We start from the raw sequence: 13207 nt of genomic DNA on the forward strand, positions 1-13207 counted from the left end.
GTCCTCCAGCCCTCGCATCATCTTTCTTTGGGACACGGGTTCCTGCTCTGCTCCTGCTCAGACGTCTCCCAGAGCTTCCCCGTAGCCAGCTCTGCTCTCCCCGCTGGCCACGGCTTCAGGACTTGGCCCCAAGTCTCAGCAGAGCTGGAGCAGCCCCTGAAGCAGCCCCAGGGGAAGCCAGGAGCTGCTCCCAAACTTTTTGGGGGAGAAGGGGTCAATCCCGAGCTCCCCCCACCCCTTACCAGTAGCTTCTTCTAAACGGAACAGCCGCTTTCTGCATCGTCCCAAGGAAGGTGTTGACATCCACCACGAGGATTCCTTTGCTCTCAAGAACCTCCCTGCTGGCGCTGGGCTTTTCTGTAAAGAAATGAGCAGCACCGTGACTCAAATCAACCAACAAGGTTGTCCCGAAACCTATGGAAAACCTCCCCAGATCCCACAGCCGCTAATCTCTTCGCCAAACGTGAGCAGATTAACCGCGCTGCTGCGTGAGCAGCCTCAGCCCAGCAAGGCCACAATAAAGAGCGAGGCGTAAACGCGTCTGCAGGCTCAAAAACCTGCCTGAACTTTCCAGAGCTCCAGAAATCCATTTGTTTTGCTTTTCCCTGCACTGACGGGCAATGAAATATGGAACGGGTTGGAACGGACCTCAAAGCCCATCCAGTTCCAACCCCCCTGCCATGGGCACGGACACCTCCCACTGGACCAGGCTGCTCATGGCAAGGTTTGGACTCGATCTTAAAGGTCTTTTCCAACCTAAATGATTGTGTCAGCGGGATAACAGAATCACAGAATCACTAGGTTGGAAAAGACCCACCGGATCATCGAGTCCAACCATTCCCATCCATCACTAACCCATGTCCCTCAGCACCTCGTCCACCCGTCCCTTAAACCCCTCCAGGGAAGGGGACTCAACCCCCTCCCTGGGCAGCCTCGCACAGGGACCAATCACCCTTTCTGTGAAGAAGTTTTTCCTAATGTTCAGCCTAAATCTCTCCTGGTGGAGCTTGAGGCCATTCCCTCTCGTCCTGTCCCCTGGCCCTTGGGAGAAGAGCCCAGCTCCCTCCTCTCCACAACCTCCTCTCAGGGAGTTGGAGAGAGCAATGAGGTCTCCCCTCAGCCTCCTCCAGGCTAAACACCCCCAGGGCCCTGAGGCTTGTTCTCCAGCCCATTCCCCAGCTTCATTGCTCTTCTCAACGAAGACAAGAAGAATGTGCCACACGTTGGCTTTTACGCAAGGGCATGATGGAAACAGCAGGAGTGACAAGGATGCACTTGACGGCCTGTAACAAAGCCTTCAAACTGCCTCATTACACACTCATGGGTACTTTCCACCCTCCATCTGCTGCACAAAGGTCTAAGAGCTACGTGGTGCTGCCCTGGAAGGATTTCTATGTTGGAAGAGTCATGTTGGAAGGCTTGAGTTGGAAGGGACCTTAAAGATCATCCAGTTCCAACTCCACCTGCCATGGGCAGGGACACCTCCCACTGGATCAGGTTGCTCCAAGCCCCATCCAACCTGGCCTTGAACCCCTCCAGGGATGGGGCAGCCACCACTTCCCTGGGCAACCTGGGCCAGGGCCTCCCCGTCCTCACGTGAAAACCTTTCTTCCTAAGATCTCATCTCCATCTCCCCTTTTTCAGCTTAAAATAATTCCCCCTCAGCCTATCCCTGCACTCCCTGATCAAGAGCCCTTCTCCAGCTTTCCTGGAGCCCTTTTCCGTACTGGAAGGCTGCTACGAATCATCTCAAAGAATCATCTCACGCCTTGTCCATGATTCCAGCAGAAATGAGGGTGAACAGGGTGTTTCTTGGCCCTTCTCCACCACCTCCTGTGCCCATGGAGCTGGGAACAGCTGCCCAGGGCAGCACCCAGAGCGCGTCCTCACCTGTGAGATACACAGCGAACCTGGCGCTGACGCGTTGAACCTGCAGGTCCAAGAGGCACCTGACGTACTCGGCTTTGGAGGACAACCCAGAGTCGCAGGCGTGGTAGTGCAGCACCTCGATGAGATCGGCTCCTTGGCACGACTTGAGGATCAAATCCTTCTTGCGGGCGTTGGCGTCCACCCTGCTGGCAGAGGGAGGAGATGGAGCCGCAAGGTGGTGCGGAGACGGGTTTCACCCCTCTCTCCCCTCCCAGGTAGGATGGGATCAGCCTTTCCCCCACGGGGGTTTCCTCCAGCCTCGTGGTTCCTGCACTAAATGGAGATGGTGGGAGCAAGCATCGCCCTATGGACCATGGAAGGACACCTTGCTTCTCGTCTCCAGGCTGAACAACCCCAACTCTCTCAGCCTGTCCTTGTATGGGAGGTGCTCCAGCCCTTGGATCATCTTCCCTGTGCAATGGGACACCACCCTCCCCCAGGGACAGCAGGGATGAGGGAGCTGCCACCGCGGAGCTGATACCTGCTGTCTCCTCTGAGCTTCTTGCTTTCCTTGTAGTGAAGGAGCCACTTCCACCTCGCGCTTCTGTTCAGCTCCTCCAGCACCTTCACCACCTCTCTCAGTTGGCCTGGAGAGACAGCAAGAGGGTAATGGAACAGGGAAGGAGTGCCTGGAGGGCTCCAGCCCAACCCTTGCTCCAGGCTGGACCACTTGAAGCTCCTCAGGACCTTGTCTAGGTGGGATCTGAACATCTCCAAGCATGGAGACTCCCAAATTTGGTTTCTGGTTTTGGGAGCCCTGATCTGGATTCACTATCCAGACAGGATCTAAGAGGTCAACTAGATGAGAAGAATTGCTCCACTAAAGCAGGAACCGAGGACGCTGATGGGAAGTTTTTTGGAAGCTGTTTGCAAGCCACCAGACGAGGCAGGGAGCGACGCTGTGTTTGCAGCCAAGCGAGAGGTCGCAGTGAGACTCACCCAGGGTTACCGCTTCCAGCAGCTCGTCGTCCGACACCACAAAGCCACCGGCATGAAACAGCTCCTGGTACGTGTGACCCGTTATATCTTCGGGGCTGTCCACTCCAGCAAACACCACATTCGGACAGTGCTTCAGCTTCAGCAAACATGGGATCTGCTCAAGGCAAAGACGGTTTTGTGGATGCTGCCGTGTCTCAAGAGCGTTTGCACCTCTCTGGAATTCATCTTCACTCCTGGGAGACCTGAGGAGTCAAGCCTGTCCTCTGCCTGCATCACCTCCATGCTTGTGTCTCCAGAGCCCAACCCTGAAGCCATGGATGTCAACACGGGGAGCTACAAGCACATCAGCTCCTGTGATATTCACTGGAACCCATGAGCCAAAGCCGGGCTGAACAGCTCTGTCACACGAGATGAGCCCAGCCTGGCTCCTGTGACCTTGGCTACTCCACGTTATTCAGAGAATCATAGAATAACCAAGTTGGAAGAGACCCACCGGATCATCGAGTCCAACCATCCCCATCAATCACTAACCCATGTCCCTCAGCACCTCAGCCACCTGGCCCTTAAACCCCTCCAGGGAAGGGGACTCAACCCCCTCCCTGGGCAGCCTCGGACAGGGCTTGAGGACCCTTTTGGTGAAGAAGTTCCACCTGAGGTCCAACCTGAGCCTCCCCTGGTGGAGCTTGAGGCCATTCCCTCTCGTCCTGTCCCCTGGCCCTTGGGAGAAGAGCCCAGCTCCCTCCTCTCCACAACCTCCTCTCAGGGACTTGGAGAGAGCAATGAGGTCTCCCCTCAGCCTCCTCTTCTCCAGCCTAAACACCCCCAGGGCCCTCAGGCTTGTTCTCCAGCCCCTTCCCCAGCTTCGTTGCTCTTCTCTGCACTCGCTCCAGAGCCTCAACATCCTTCTGGTGGGGAGGGGCCCAGAACTGACCCCAGGATTCGAGGAGCGGTCTCCCCAGGGCCGAGGCCAGAGGGAGAAGAACCTCCCTGATCCGTTCCCTCTGACCCGAGGGAATGGCAGGAAGATGTGTCAGGGGAGGGTTAGGTTAGGAAAAGGTTCTTCACCCAGAGGTTGTGGAGCACTGGTTGTCACAGCACCAAGCTGGACAATATTCCAGAAGAGTTTGGCCAACACCCTCAGCCACACGGTGAGAATGTTGGGGTTGTCCTGTGCAGGGACAGAAGTTGGACCTGATAATCCTTGTGGTTCCCTTCCAACTCAGGACGTGCTACGATTCTTCACCGTGATGGGGGGGAGGCACTAGAACAGGTTGCCCAGGGAAGTTGTTGATGCCCCATCCCTGGAGGTGTTCAAGGTCAGGTTGGATGGGGCCTTGGGCAGCCTGATCTAGCGAACTGGATGATCTTTATGGTCCCTTCCAACCCAAACTATTCTATGATTCTATGAAAAGCAGACCTGCTTGGCTTCATAGTTTAGAGATACTTATTTTTAACCGCTCTTCATGAAGCTTTCAGTGTAGAGACCAGCACATCGGCAGCGACCGACATTAAATCTACACCCGTACCTCGCATAAAATTTAAATCCCTTTAAAATGGATCCTGAGAATCAAAAATACGTCTGTTTGTTAGTGAAAAAAAGGACAGACTCAGGCCTTACGTGGTGGATGTGTGAGGAGATGTCCTCGTTCCTGACCACAACGAGCAGCGTGTCGGTGTCTGGCCGTTCCACTTCACAGAAGCTCAGAGGTTCTACCTCCACGTGGCCGTCTTTCCTCAGCAAGGTCTGAAAGAGAAATTGCATAAGAAGGTTTGTACGGAGAGGGTCTTTGAGACAGCAGTGCTCCTCTCCTGGAATTCTGGGGACAAGGAGAGAGGGACTCGCTCTGTTGAAGGTCTGGAGCATCTCTGCTACGAGGACAGGCTGAGAGAGTTGGGGTCGTTCAGCCTGGAGAAGAGAAGGCTCCAGGGAGACCTTAGAGCAGCTTCCAGTACCTGAAGGGGCTCCAGGAAAGTTAGTTGGAGCCAAGATGAAACATCCAAGACAGCTCCTGACTGAAAGGAACCAAACACCAGCCATGCCAAGCTGAGCAAGTGTGCCCCGTGCCTGCTCCTGCTGCCTTCAGCTCCCACCCCAGGGCCACCATCCTCGTCCAGAGCAGCACCAGCCCAGCAAGTCTGCAGATGACACTAGCTGGGTGGAAGCCTGGATCTGCTGGAGGGTCGGGAGGCTCCAAAGGGATCTGAACAGGCTGGATCCATGGGCTGAGACCAACGGGATGAGGGTTAACGAGGCCAAATGGCGGGTCCTGCCCTTGGGGCACAACAACCCTGGGCAGCTCCAGCCTAGGAGAAGGCTGGCTGGAAAGTGCCTGGAGGAGAAGGACCTGGGGGGGTTGGTTGAACAGGAGCCAGCAGGGGCCCAGGGGGCCAAGAAGGCCAAGGGCATCTTGGCTTGGATCAGAGCCGGCGTGGCCAGCAGGGCCAGGGAGGTTCTTCTCCCTCTGGCCTCGGCCCTGGGGAGACCGCTCCTCGAATCCTGGGGTCAGCTCTGGGCCCCTCCCCACCAGAAGGATGTTGAGGCTCTGGAGCGAGTGCAGAGAAGAGCAACGAAGCTGGGGAAGGGGCTGGAGAACAAGTCTAAGGGCCCTGGGGGTGTTTAGGCTGGAGAAGAGGAGGCTGAGGGGAGACCTCATTGCTCTCTCCAACTCCCTGAGAGGAGGTTGTGGAGAGGAGGGAGCTGGGCTCTTCTCCCGAGGGACAGGGGACAGGACGAGAGGGAATGGCCTCAAGCTCCACCAGGGGAGGCTCAGGCTGGACATCAGGAAGAAATCTTTCCCGGAAAGGGTGATTGGTCCCTGTCCGAGGCTGCCCAGGGAGGTGGTTGAGTCCCCTTCCCTGGAGGGGTTTAAGGGCCGGGTGGCCGAGGTGCTGAGGGACATGGGTTAGTGATTGATGGGAATGGTTGGACTCGATGATCCGGTGGGTCTCTTCCAACCTGGCGATTCTATGATTCTACAATTACCTTCACTCTTGAGAAGAAAGGGTCCTTGCCCGTCTCCACCAGGTAGAACATCCCAGCGTGCCCGCAGGCCCCCCTGGCCAGGCTGCGCAGGCGGGAACGCAGTGTGTTGCACAGCTCCGTGATCATCTCCTCGAAGGCTCCCGTCCTCCCAGGACACGATGCACACGTCCGCTTGCTCGTGGCCTCTTTGCACACCGGGACGGGCCCTCCACCCTCACTCCTTGCATCCACCCTGCTCAGCATCACCCTGTGGACCTCGGCGTATTCATCGAGGATGCCACCGATGTCCCCCTGGGAATCTTCTAGCTTATTATCATATCGGAGCTTGCTGAGGTGGAAAGGAGCTGCGCGGCCTTGGCTCTTGGTTCGGGATCTGGCCCTGCTCCTCTCACCACAGAGGGTGTCCTGCCACGGAGGACACGGGTCCTCACGCCAGCTGAACCTGCTCTGCCCCGCGTCCGAGGGCAGGATCGTCACCTGCAAAGGGCTCCTGCTCCACGGGGAGAGCGGGACAGGAGCTTCTCGCACAAGCGATGCCTCAGCCATCCCCTGAGGAGAAAAGTCTTTTGGAAAGATGCTTTTGGAGGTAGAAAAGGGTGGCTTCCCACTCCTTAGGATTTCTTTTAGCTTATAATGGAAACGGAGATACTCCATGTCCAAAGTGTGCTGGGTGAGCTCCTCAAAACCCCTCCAAGTCCCCATCAGTGACCTTAACAAAGGAGACCGACCCTCGCAGCGACTGCGCCTCTTCGAAGGCTGCGATTTTCTCATCCTTTCCCGGTACGTTTTGGTGACCACCAAGTTCTGATAGTCCTTGGTGAACCCCTGGCTGTCCCTAAAACTGACATAGGGTGGAACGTGTCCCCTGCTGGGTCCCCCCAGGCCGACGGGCCAGCAGCGCTCAGCCCACGTCCATCCTCGCTCTGTGCCCAGCGACCCCCAGTCCTCGCTGCGCCCCTCCGCGCGCTCGGAGCTCGCGGAGGAGGAGGCGCACGTAGTCCTTGCGTCTGCAGCATCCATGGATCTCGCGCTGTAGGAACCCCACGACTGGGAAGTCCTTCCAAAATACTCCTGGTCCGAGTCGCCAGAGAAAGACTCAAACGGATCTTCCAAGGTCAAGCCCACGTGCCTGTCTCTGCCGGGGAGCTGCTCGGCCCGCGGGAGCACGGCTGAAGCATCCTCAGCATCACTAAGCTCCGAGCTTTCTCCAGAGAACCCTCCGTGCACGTGGAACGGCGCCATCGGGAAGGGGAAAGGGGGGTCTTCTCTCTCTCTCACCTCCCTGCCAGCACCGCCCAGGTCAGCAAACGTGTCGGATCCCTCAGCCTCGTGCCAAGATTGGGGCTTGTACAGCGGCACGAGACACTCCTCAGGTGAAAAAGATGCAGGACTGGCAAGAGGGACGCTGCTTCTACTCTCCAAATCCTCAAGCAGGATGGGTTCCTCCTCGTGGCTCCTTGTCACATCCCCTACTTGGCCTCCGGGGCTGGCACACCTGGGCCAGGTGGTGTCCATGCAGCAGGAACGTGAGGAACCATCTGGAGCCGGACTCGTGCCAGGAGACAGTTCCTCGGTGTGCCCACCAAGACCTGAATCCGGCTCAGTGCTGCACAGACCTGCTTTGTGACCACGCCGAGGAGAAGGAGGCGTTATTCCCAGGTCCTCTGGCACGAGCACATCCACAGCAGAGCTCTCTGCCCACTCGGCGTGGCACGGAGCTGTGTCTTTTTCCACCTCTTCTGCACATCTGGGCTTTAAGGAGCCACCTGGGCTCTCAGCAGCCACCCTCACCTCCTCAGCAGCCACCAACTCGCAGGGCTTGACGTGTTGGCACGAGATTGGCCCCTGCTCGCTTCGCTCTAACAGATGGTGGGAGTCTGTGTCTCTGCCGCAGGGGACAAGGTGCTGCTCTGGGGGAGAAGAAGGAGCTGAGCCTGCGCAGGCAGGTGGGGACCATCCTTTCGGGGAGCTCTGCTGCTGCTTGGGGTGCTCCTTCATGGCTGACATCCCCTCGCTCACCAAGGAGGAAGGTTCTGATTCCAGGAGGTGATGGAGAAAGGTCTCTGGCTCCTGCGCTGCATTAGCCACCATCACTGTGTCCTCTCTGTCACTCCTGGGGGACTTCTCTGATTCCAGATGATGGAGGGAGGTCTCCAGCTCCTCTGCTGCGTTAGCCACCATCACCATGTCCTCTTTGTCACTCTTGGGGGACTTTTTTGATGCCAGGAGGTGATGGAGAGAGGTCTCTGGCTCCTCTGCTGCGTTAGCCACCATCCCTGTGTCCTCTTTGTCACCCTTGGGTGACTTCTCTGATGCCAGAAGGTGATGGAGAGAGGTCTCTGGCTCCTGCGCTGTGTTAGCCACCATCCCTGTGTCCTCTTTGTCACCCTTGGGTGACTTCTCTGATGCCAGAAGGTGATGGAGAGAGGTCTCTGGCTCCTGCGCTGTGTTAGCCACCATCCCTGTGTCCTCTTTGTCACCCTTGGGTGACTTCTCTGATTCCAGGAGATGATGGAGAGAGGTCTCTGGCTCCTGCGCTGTGTTAGCCACCATCGCTGTGTCCTCTTTGTCACTCTTGGGGGACTTCTCTGATTCCAGGAGATGATGGAGAGAGGTCTCTGGCTCCTCTGCTGCGTTAGCCACCATCCCTGTGTCCTCTTTGTCACTCTTGGGGGACTTCTCTGCGCTGAGGCACATGTCATCGCTCTCCCCACCGTCAGAGGCACCTGCTAAGGCTCTACAGTCAAAGGTGAAGCCCTGGCCATCACCTGCTCCCCAGGACTCATCCAGCACATCTGTGCGGTTGGCAGAAGGGCCACCGCACTCTTCTTCCACCGAAACCTTCTTTTCTTCTTGGTTTGATCCCCCAGCGCTCAGCAAAGCGAGGTCAGCGCAAACATTGCCTCCACACCTTTGGGGAAGGTCGCTCTGTGATGGAGACTGGATGCTTTCCACGGCCTCCTGGTCCTCTGGAGGAGCTGCAGGGTCTGTTGCTCCATCAAGAGATGTCTGGTGGATGGAGCTGCAGCCAGGGGACCAGGTTAGGTCAGCTGTGCCAGCAGCTTCGCTCCCAGCAGGCACCCACCTTTCTGCAGAGGGCGCCCGCTTCTTGTCTTTCTGCTCCAAGCCGTCCCCTTCCTTGTTCTTCTGCTCCAAGCTGTCCCCTAGCGTCTCTCCAGCAGGTCCCACGCTGCCTGGAAAGCTATCTGGCTGTGCCCCACAGATAAGATTTGGATCAGATGCTAACGGCCACGTTGACCCACGGCCACGGGGCGACCCCACCTCAGCCGGACTGGCCGCGTGTGCCAAACCAGGACCGCTTGTCTCTGCATTTGGGGTGGCCACAGCCTCTTGCAGCGTGTCCAGGCTTGGTGCCATCTCACCAGGAAGGTCTTGAGGGCCAGTTTCGGTCCCATCTGGCAGCGCTGGTGTCGATCTGTCTGGGCCTGGGGACGCTAAGGCAGCAGGGCTGGGTACAGGGTCCTCTCCAGGAATGCCGAAGTCCTTTGGACGTGCTGAATTCGCTGGCTCCTGCTCGCTATGTTCGTGCTCCATGTTGGCATCACTATCAGAAAATGCTAAATCAACAGCCCCCAGGCCTGGGCTTTCATATTTCAAGTCCTCTTTCTCTTTTTTTATCTCCACCACCTCTTCCTCCTCTTTTTCTGGGTTTTGTGACTCCCTCTCTTCTTCACTGGCTCCACCAGGCTTTGTGCTTTTGGGATGAGCTTCTAACAGCATCGAATCGCAGGCACATCGTGGTCCCTCACTGGTGGCCTGGCTGCTGTCCTCAGTCTCCGTACAGAGCCCAGCACCTCTCATGTTCTCCTTGTCCTCGGGAGGGCCGGGGCCATTCCCAGCTGCTGCTGCCCACCCGCTCTCCTGCTGCTCTCCACGTCCACGCAGAGCATCGTTCCAGGGAGCTCTACTGGAATTTGGGGCTTGGCTGCTTGGATTTTCCCTGCCTGGTGCAGCTGGGGGCTTGCTGGCATCACCAAGCTCATCGAAAGGGCTGGAGTTGGTCGTAGCGTCCGGCTGTCCCTCCTTGGGTGGCTTCTCCTGAAACGACACAACCCTGAGGTTAATCTTCAAAGGAGGAAAAGGCAGGAGCTGAGACCCTCATGCAGAACACGAGTATTTTAGATGCTCAGGCTTCATGAGTACAACCATCCCAAAAGAAGCTGGGGAGATCAGGTTGAGTTTGGCTCTAAAATAAGTCATAGAATCATAGAATCGCTTGCTTGGGAAAGACCTTTGAGGTCATCGAGTCCAACCGTACCTGTCCACTACTAAACCAGATCCCTGAGCACCTCATCTCCTCATCTTTTAAACCCCTCCAGGGATGGGGACCTCACCACCTCCCTGGGCAGCATCTGTCAGGGCCTGGGAACCCTCCTGGTGAGGAAACTTTTCCTGATGTCCAATCTAAATCTGCCCTGGTGCAACTTGAGGCCATTTCCTTTCGTCCTGACACCTCTCACTTGGGAGAAGAGACCAGGACCCACCTTGCTACAACCTCCTTCCTGGGAGTTGTAGACAGTGATGAGGTCTCCCCACTACCTGGCTCTAAAAGCCCCAACACGGACATCTACTCCAGTCCTCTGGGAAGATCCTACTCCTCCAAGTGCACAATGGTTCCCATCATCCAAACCCCAAGCTCTTACCGCAGTGATGGTCGAGACATCACACACACGGTCCTCAGGAGCAACCGCTGTCCATCTATCTTTCACAACCAGGCTCTCATCAGCACCTTCAGCGAGGGAAATGCTCTCGGGACAGCTTGTGGAGGAAGGTTCCTCCTCCCCGCAGGGCAGCTCCCCTGAAGAAGACGATACGGTACTATCGACAAGATCTGGAGACCCATCAGCATCAGTCTGAGAGTCTGCAGGGCTTTCTTCTGGGTGGAAAGACCCCTCGCAACATGTGCTACGATCCAGAGAGCTGCTGGGAATCTGATCAGGGTCTGATCGAGAGTCTGCAGGGCAAGTCTCCAACCTGAAACAGTCCTCCCCATCATCGCTCAGCTCAAGAATGTCGCCAGAGCTGTTTATCGAGACGTACTTCTCGGGGTTGCTGTGCTCCACCACCTTCCTCGTGCTGCTCAGGAGTTTGCTGGGTTTGCTGTAGAAGAGAGCTACCCACATGTGAAGTATCAGCTTCATCTCTTCCACGTCATCGGGCAGATCAGGGTCCCAGGGCCTGTAAGGAGAAACAAACGTAGCTTGAAATAATCTTCGTCCTCCCTCCAGTTGACCAGCACAACTCACCTCGTAGAATCATAGAAGGGTTGGGTTGGAAGGGACATTAAAGCCCATCAAGTTCCAACCCCTGTCACGGGCAGGGACACCTCCTGCTGGCTCAGGTTGCTCAAAGCCTCATCCAGCCTGGCCTTGAACACCTCCAGGGATGGAACAGCCACAATTTCCCTGGGCAACCTGTTTCATGGCCTCACCACTCTCACAGTGAAGAAATTCTTCTTTATGTCCAGTCTAACTCTGCCCCTCTCCAGTTTATCCCCATTGCCCCTCGTCCTATCACCACAAGCCTTTGGGAACAGCTCCTCCCCAGCTTTCCTGGAGCCCCTTCAGGTACTGGAAGGTCGCTATAAGGTCTCCTTGGAGCCTTCTCTTCTCCTGGGCTGCATCAAAAGAAGCGTGGCCAGCAAGGCGATGGAGATTCTCCCCCTCTACTCCATTCTCGTGAGACCCCACCTGGAGTCCTGTGTCCAGTTCTGGAATCCCCAACAGAAGAAGGAGATGGAACTCTTGGAATGGGTCCAGAGAAAGCTACAGAGATGATGCGAGGGCTGGAGCACCTCTGCACTGAGGACAGGCTGAGAGAGTTGGGGTTGTTCAGCCTGGAGAAGGCTCTGGGAAGACCTCAGAGCTGCTTCCAGTACCTGAAGAGGCTCCAGGAAAGCTGCAGAGGGACTTTTCCCAAAGACCTGGAGTGACAGGATGAAGGGGAATGGCTTCATATTGGAAGACTTAGATTAGACATAAGAAAGAATTCTTCCCAATGAGGGTGGGGAGGCCCTGGCCCAGGTTGCCCAGGGAAGCTGGGGCTGCCCCATCCCTGGAGGTGTTCGAGGCCAGGTTGGATGGGGCTTGGAGCAGCCTGGTGCTGTGGGGTTGGAACTGGATGGGCTTTGAGGTCCCTTCCAACCCAAACCATTCCATGATTGGACCCGATGGTCCGGTGGGTCTCTTCCAACCTGGTTATTCTATGATTCTATGATCATGCAAACCTTCCAAATGCGCTCCAGACATCCAGCAAGAGACACTCCATGGAAAGGCCTTCCAGCCTGACTTACCCATGAAGGGCACGGATGACGGTTTTCTCCAGGGCATCCTTGGTGTACCTGCTGTCCAAATTGAAGAGATATTCTGCATCCCAATGGCACGTCACCTTCACGGACTTGTCAGTGACGTTGACTGTGTGGGACTTGGCGAAGTCCTCCTTCAGCCTCGGGTGGAGCAGGCTCCTCCTTCGCCTCGTTGCCACGGCCTCCAAGAGGCGCTGGTGGTGGGGGCTGTTCTGCTGGCGGCAGAAAGGTAGGACCTTCCCAACCAAGGGGCCTGCTTGGGCGTTCCTGGTTCCGTTTCTGGAAGCTGCTGGTCCAGGGTAAGGGGCACCTCGGGGATACGTGTGTCTCTTGGAGTGCTCGGGCAGCTGCGAGGCGTAGGAGTGCTCAGCAGAGATGAAGGAGTGTTTGTTCACCTCGGTGGCTTCTTGAGTCTCTCTTGGAGGCAACACATGGGGTTTCGAAGGGCTGGGGCTCAGGGTGTTCTTCCTGCTGAAGATTCCAGGGCTTGTCTCCCTGGGAACAGCGGCCAAGTCATTCGAGTCTGGTTTTTCGGCAGGAGGAAGCTTCTGGTCAGGGGTTGCTTTGCTAGGAGAGGTGGCTCCCTTTGCAAGCTTGTCTACCTTGTGGTACTCGTGGTCGGAAGCAACGCGCGAGTGCTTGTTCTTGTGATGGCTCTGCTGCTGCTCCTTCGCAGAGTCCCTGGAGGAGCTGCAGGACACAGGGATCATCCCGCTGTCCCTGGGGAGAAACGAAGGAATACAAGAACCCAGAGCCAGATCAGCCAGGAGGTTCAAGGCGTGGGACTCGTAGTCGATCCCCTTCAGATCGGAACCGAGATCAGCAACCCCAACGGGGTAAATCTCACTCGTTTGGCTCTCTGCCCCATGGTGCTGGGAAGACACTTCGCTTGGGAGGACAGAAGATGGCTCCTTCCACTCTGCATGAGGAAAACAAAGACCGCAAATAAATGAAGGCTCTGCCTCAAGAAGGGGTTCAAAGCAGCTTCCAGTCTGGCAGGAAGAAGGTCTCCCTCCAATATGGAATCTGCA

The 13207-nt window shown here is 56.7% G+C and overlaps 2 protein-coding genes across 6 annotated transcripts in view; both read right to left on the reverse strand.

Annotated features, from left to right (window-relative positions):
* Positions 1-13207, reverse strand: part of LOC138725484 (calmodulin, striated muscle) — a 113997-nt gene that overhangs the window by 35372 nt on the left and 65418 nt on the right. The window lies entirely within an intron of this gene.
* Positions 1-13207, reverse strand: part of TASOR2 (transcription activation suppressor family member 2) — a 46843-nt gene that overhangs the window by 892 nt on the left and 32744 nt on the right. For 3 of the 5 annotated variants that reach the window (XM_069860382.1, XM_069860687.1, XM_069860450.1), the window contains 8 exons: positions 12165-13095; positions 10516-11050; positions 5852-9910; positions 4487-4612; positions 2869-3022; positions 2411-2516; positions 1891-2075; positions 243-357 (listed from right to left, as the gene is read on the reverse strand). In XM_069860382.1, the coding sequence (XP_069716483.1) occupies positions 243-357; positions 1891-2075; positions 2411-2516; positions 2869-3022; positions 4487-4612; positions 5852-9910; positions 10516-11050; positions 12165-13095 (6211 nt within the window). Of the gene's footprint in view, positions 1-238; positions 358-1890; positions 2076-2410; positions 2517-2868; positions 3023-4486; positions 4613-5851; positions 9911-10515; positions 11051-12164; positions 13096-13207 lie in introns of those variants that run through there. The other 2 variants (XM_069860517.1, XM_069860620.1) reach the window with 2 other exon arrangements.

This window comes from Phaenicophaeus curvirostris, chromosome 1 (assembly GCF_032191515.1).
Source record: "Phaenicophaeus curvirostris isolate KB17595 chromosome 1, BPBGC_Pcur_1.0, whole genome shotgun sequence".
NCBI lineage: Eukaryota > Metazoa > Chordata > Aves > Cuculiformes > Cuculidae > Phaenicophaeus > Phaenicophaeus curvirostris.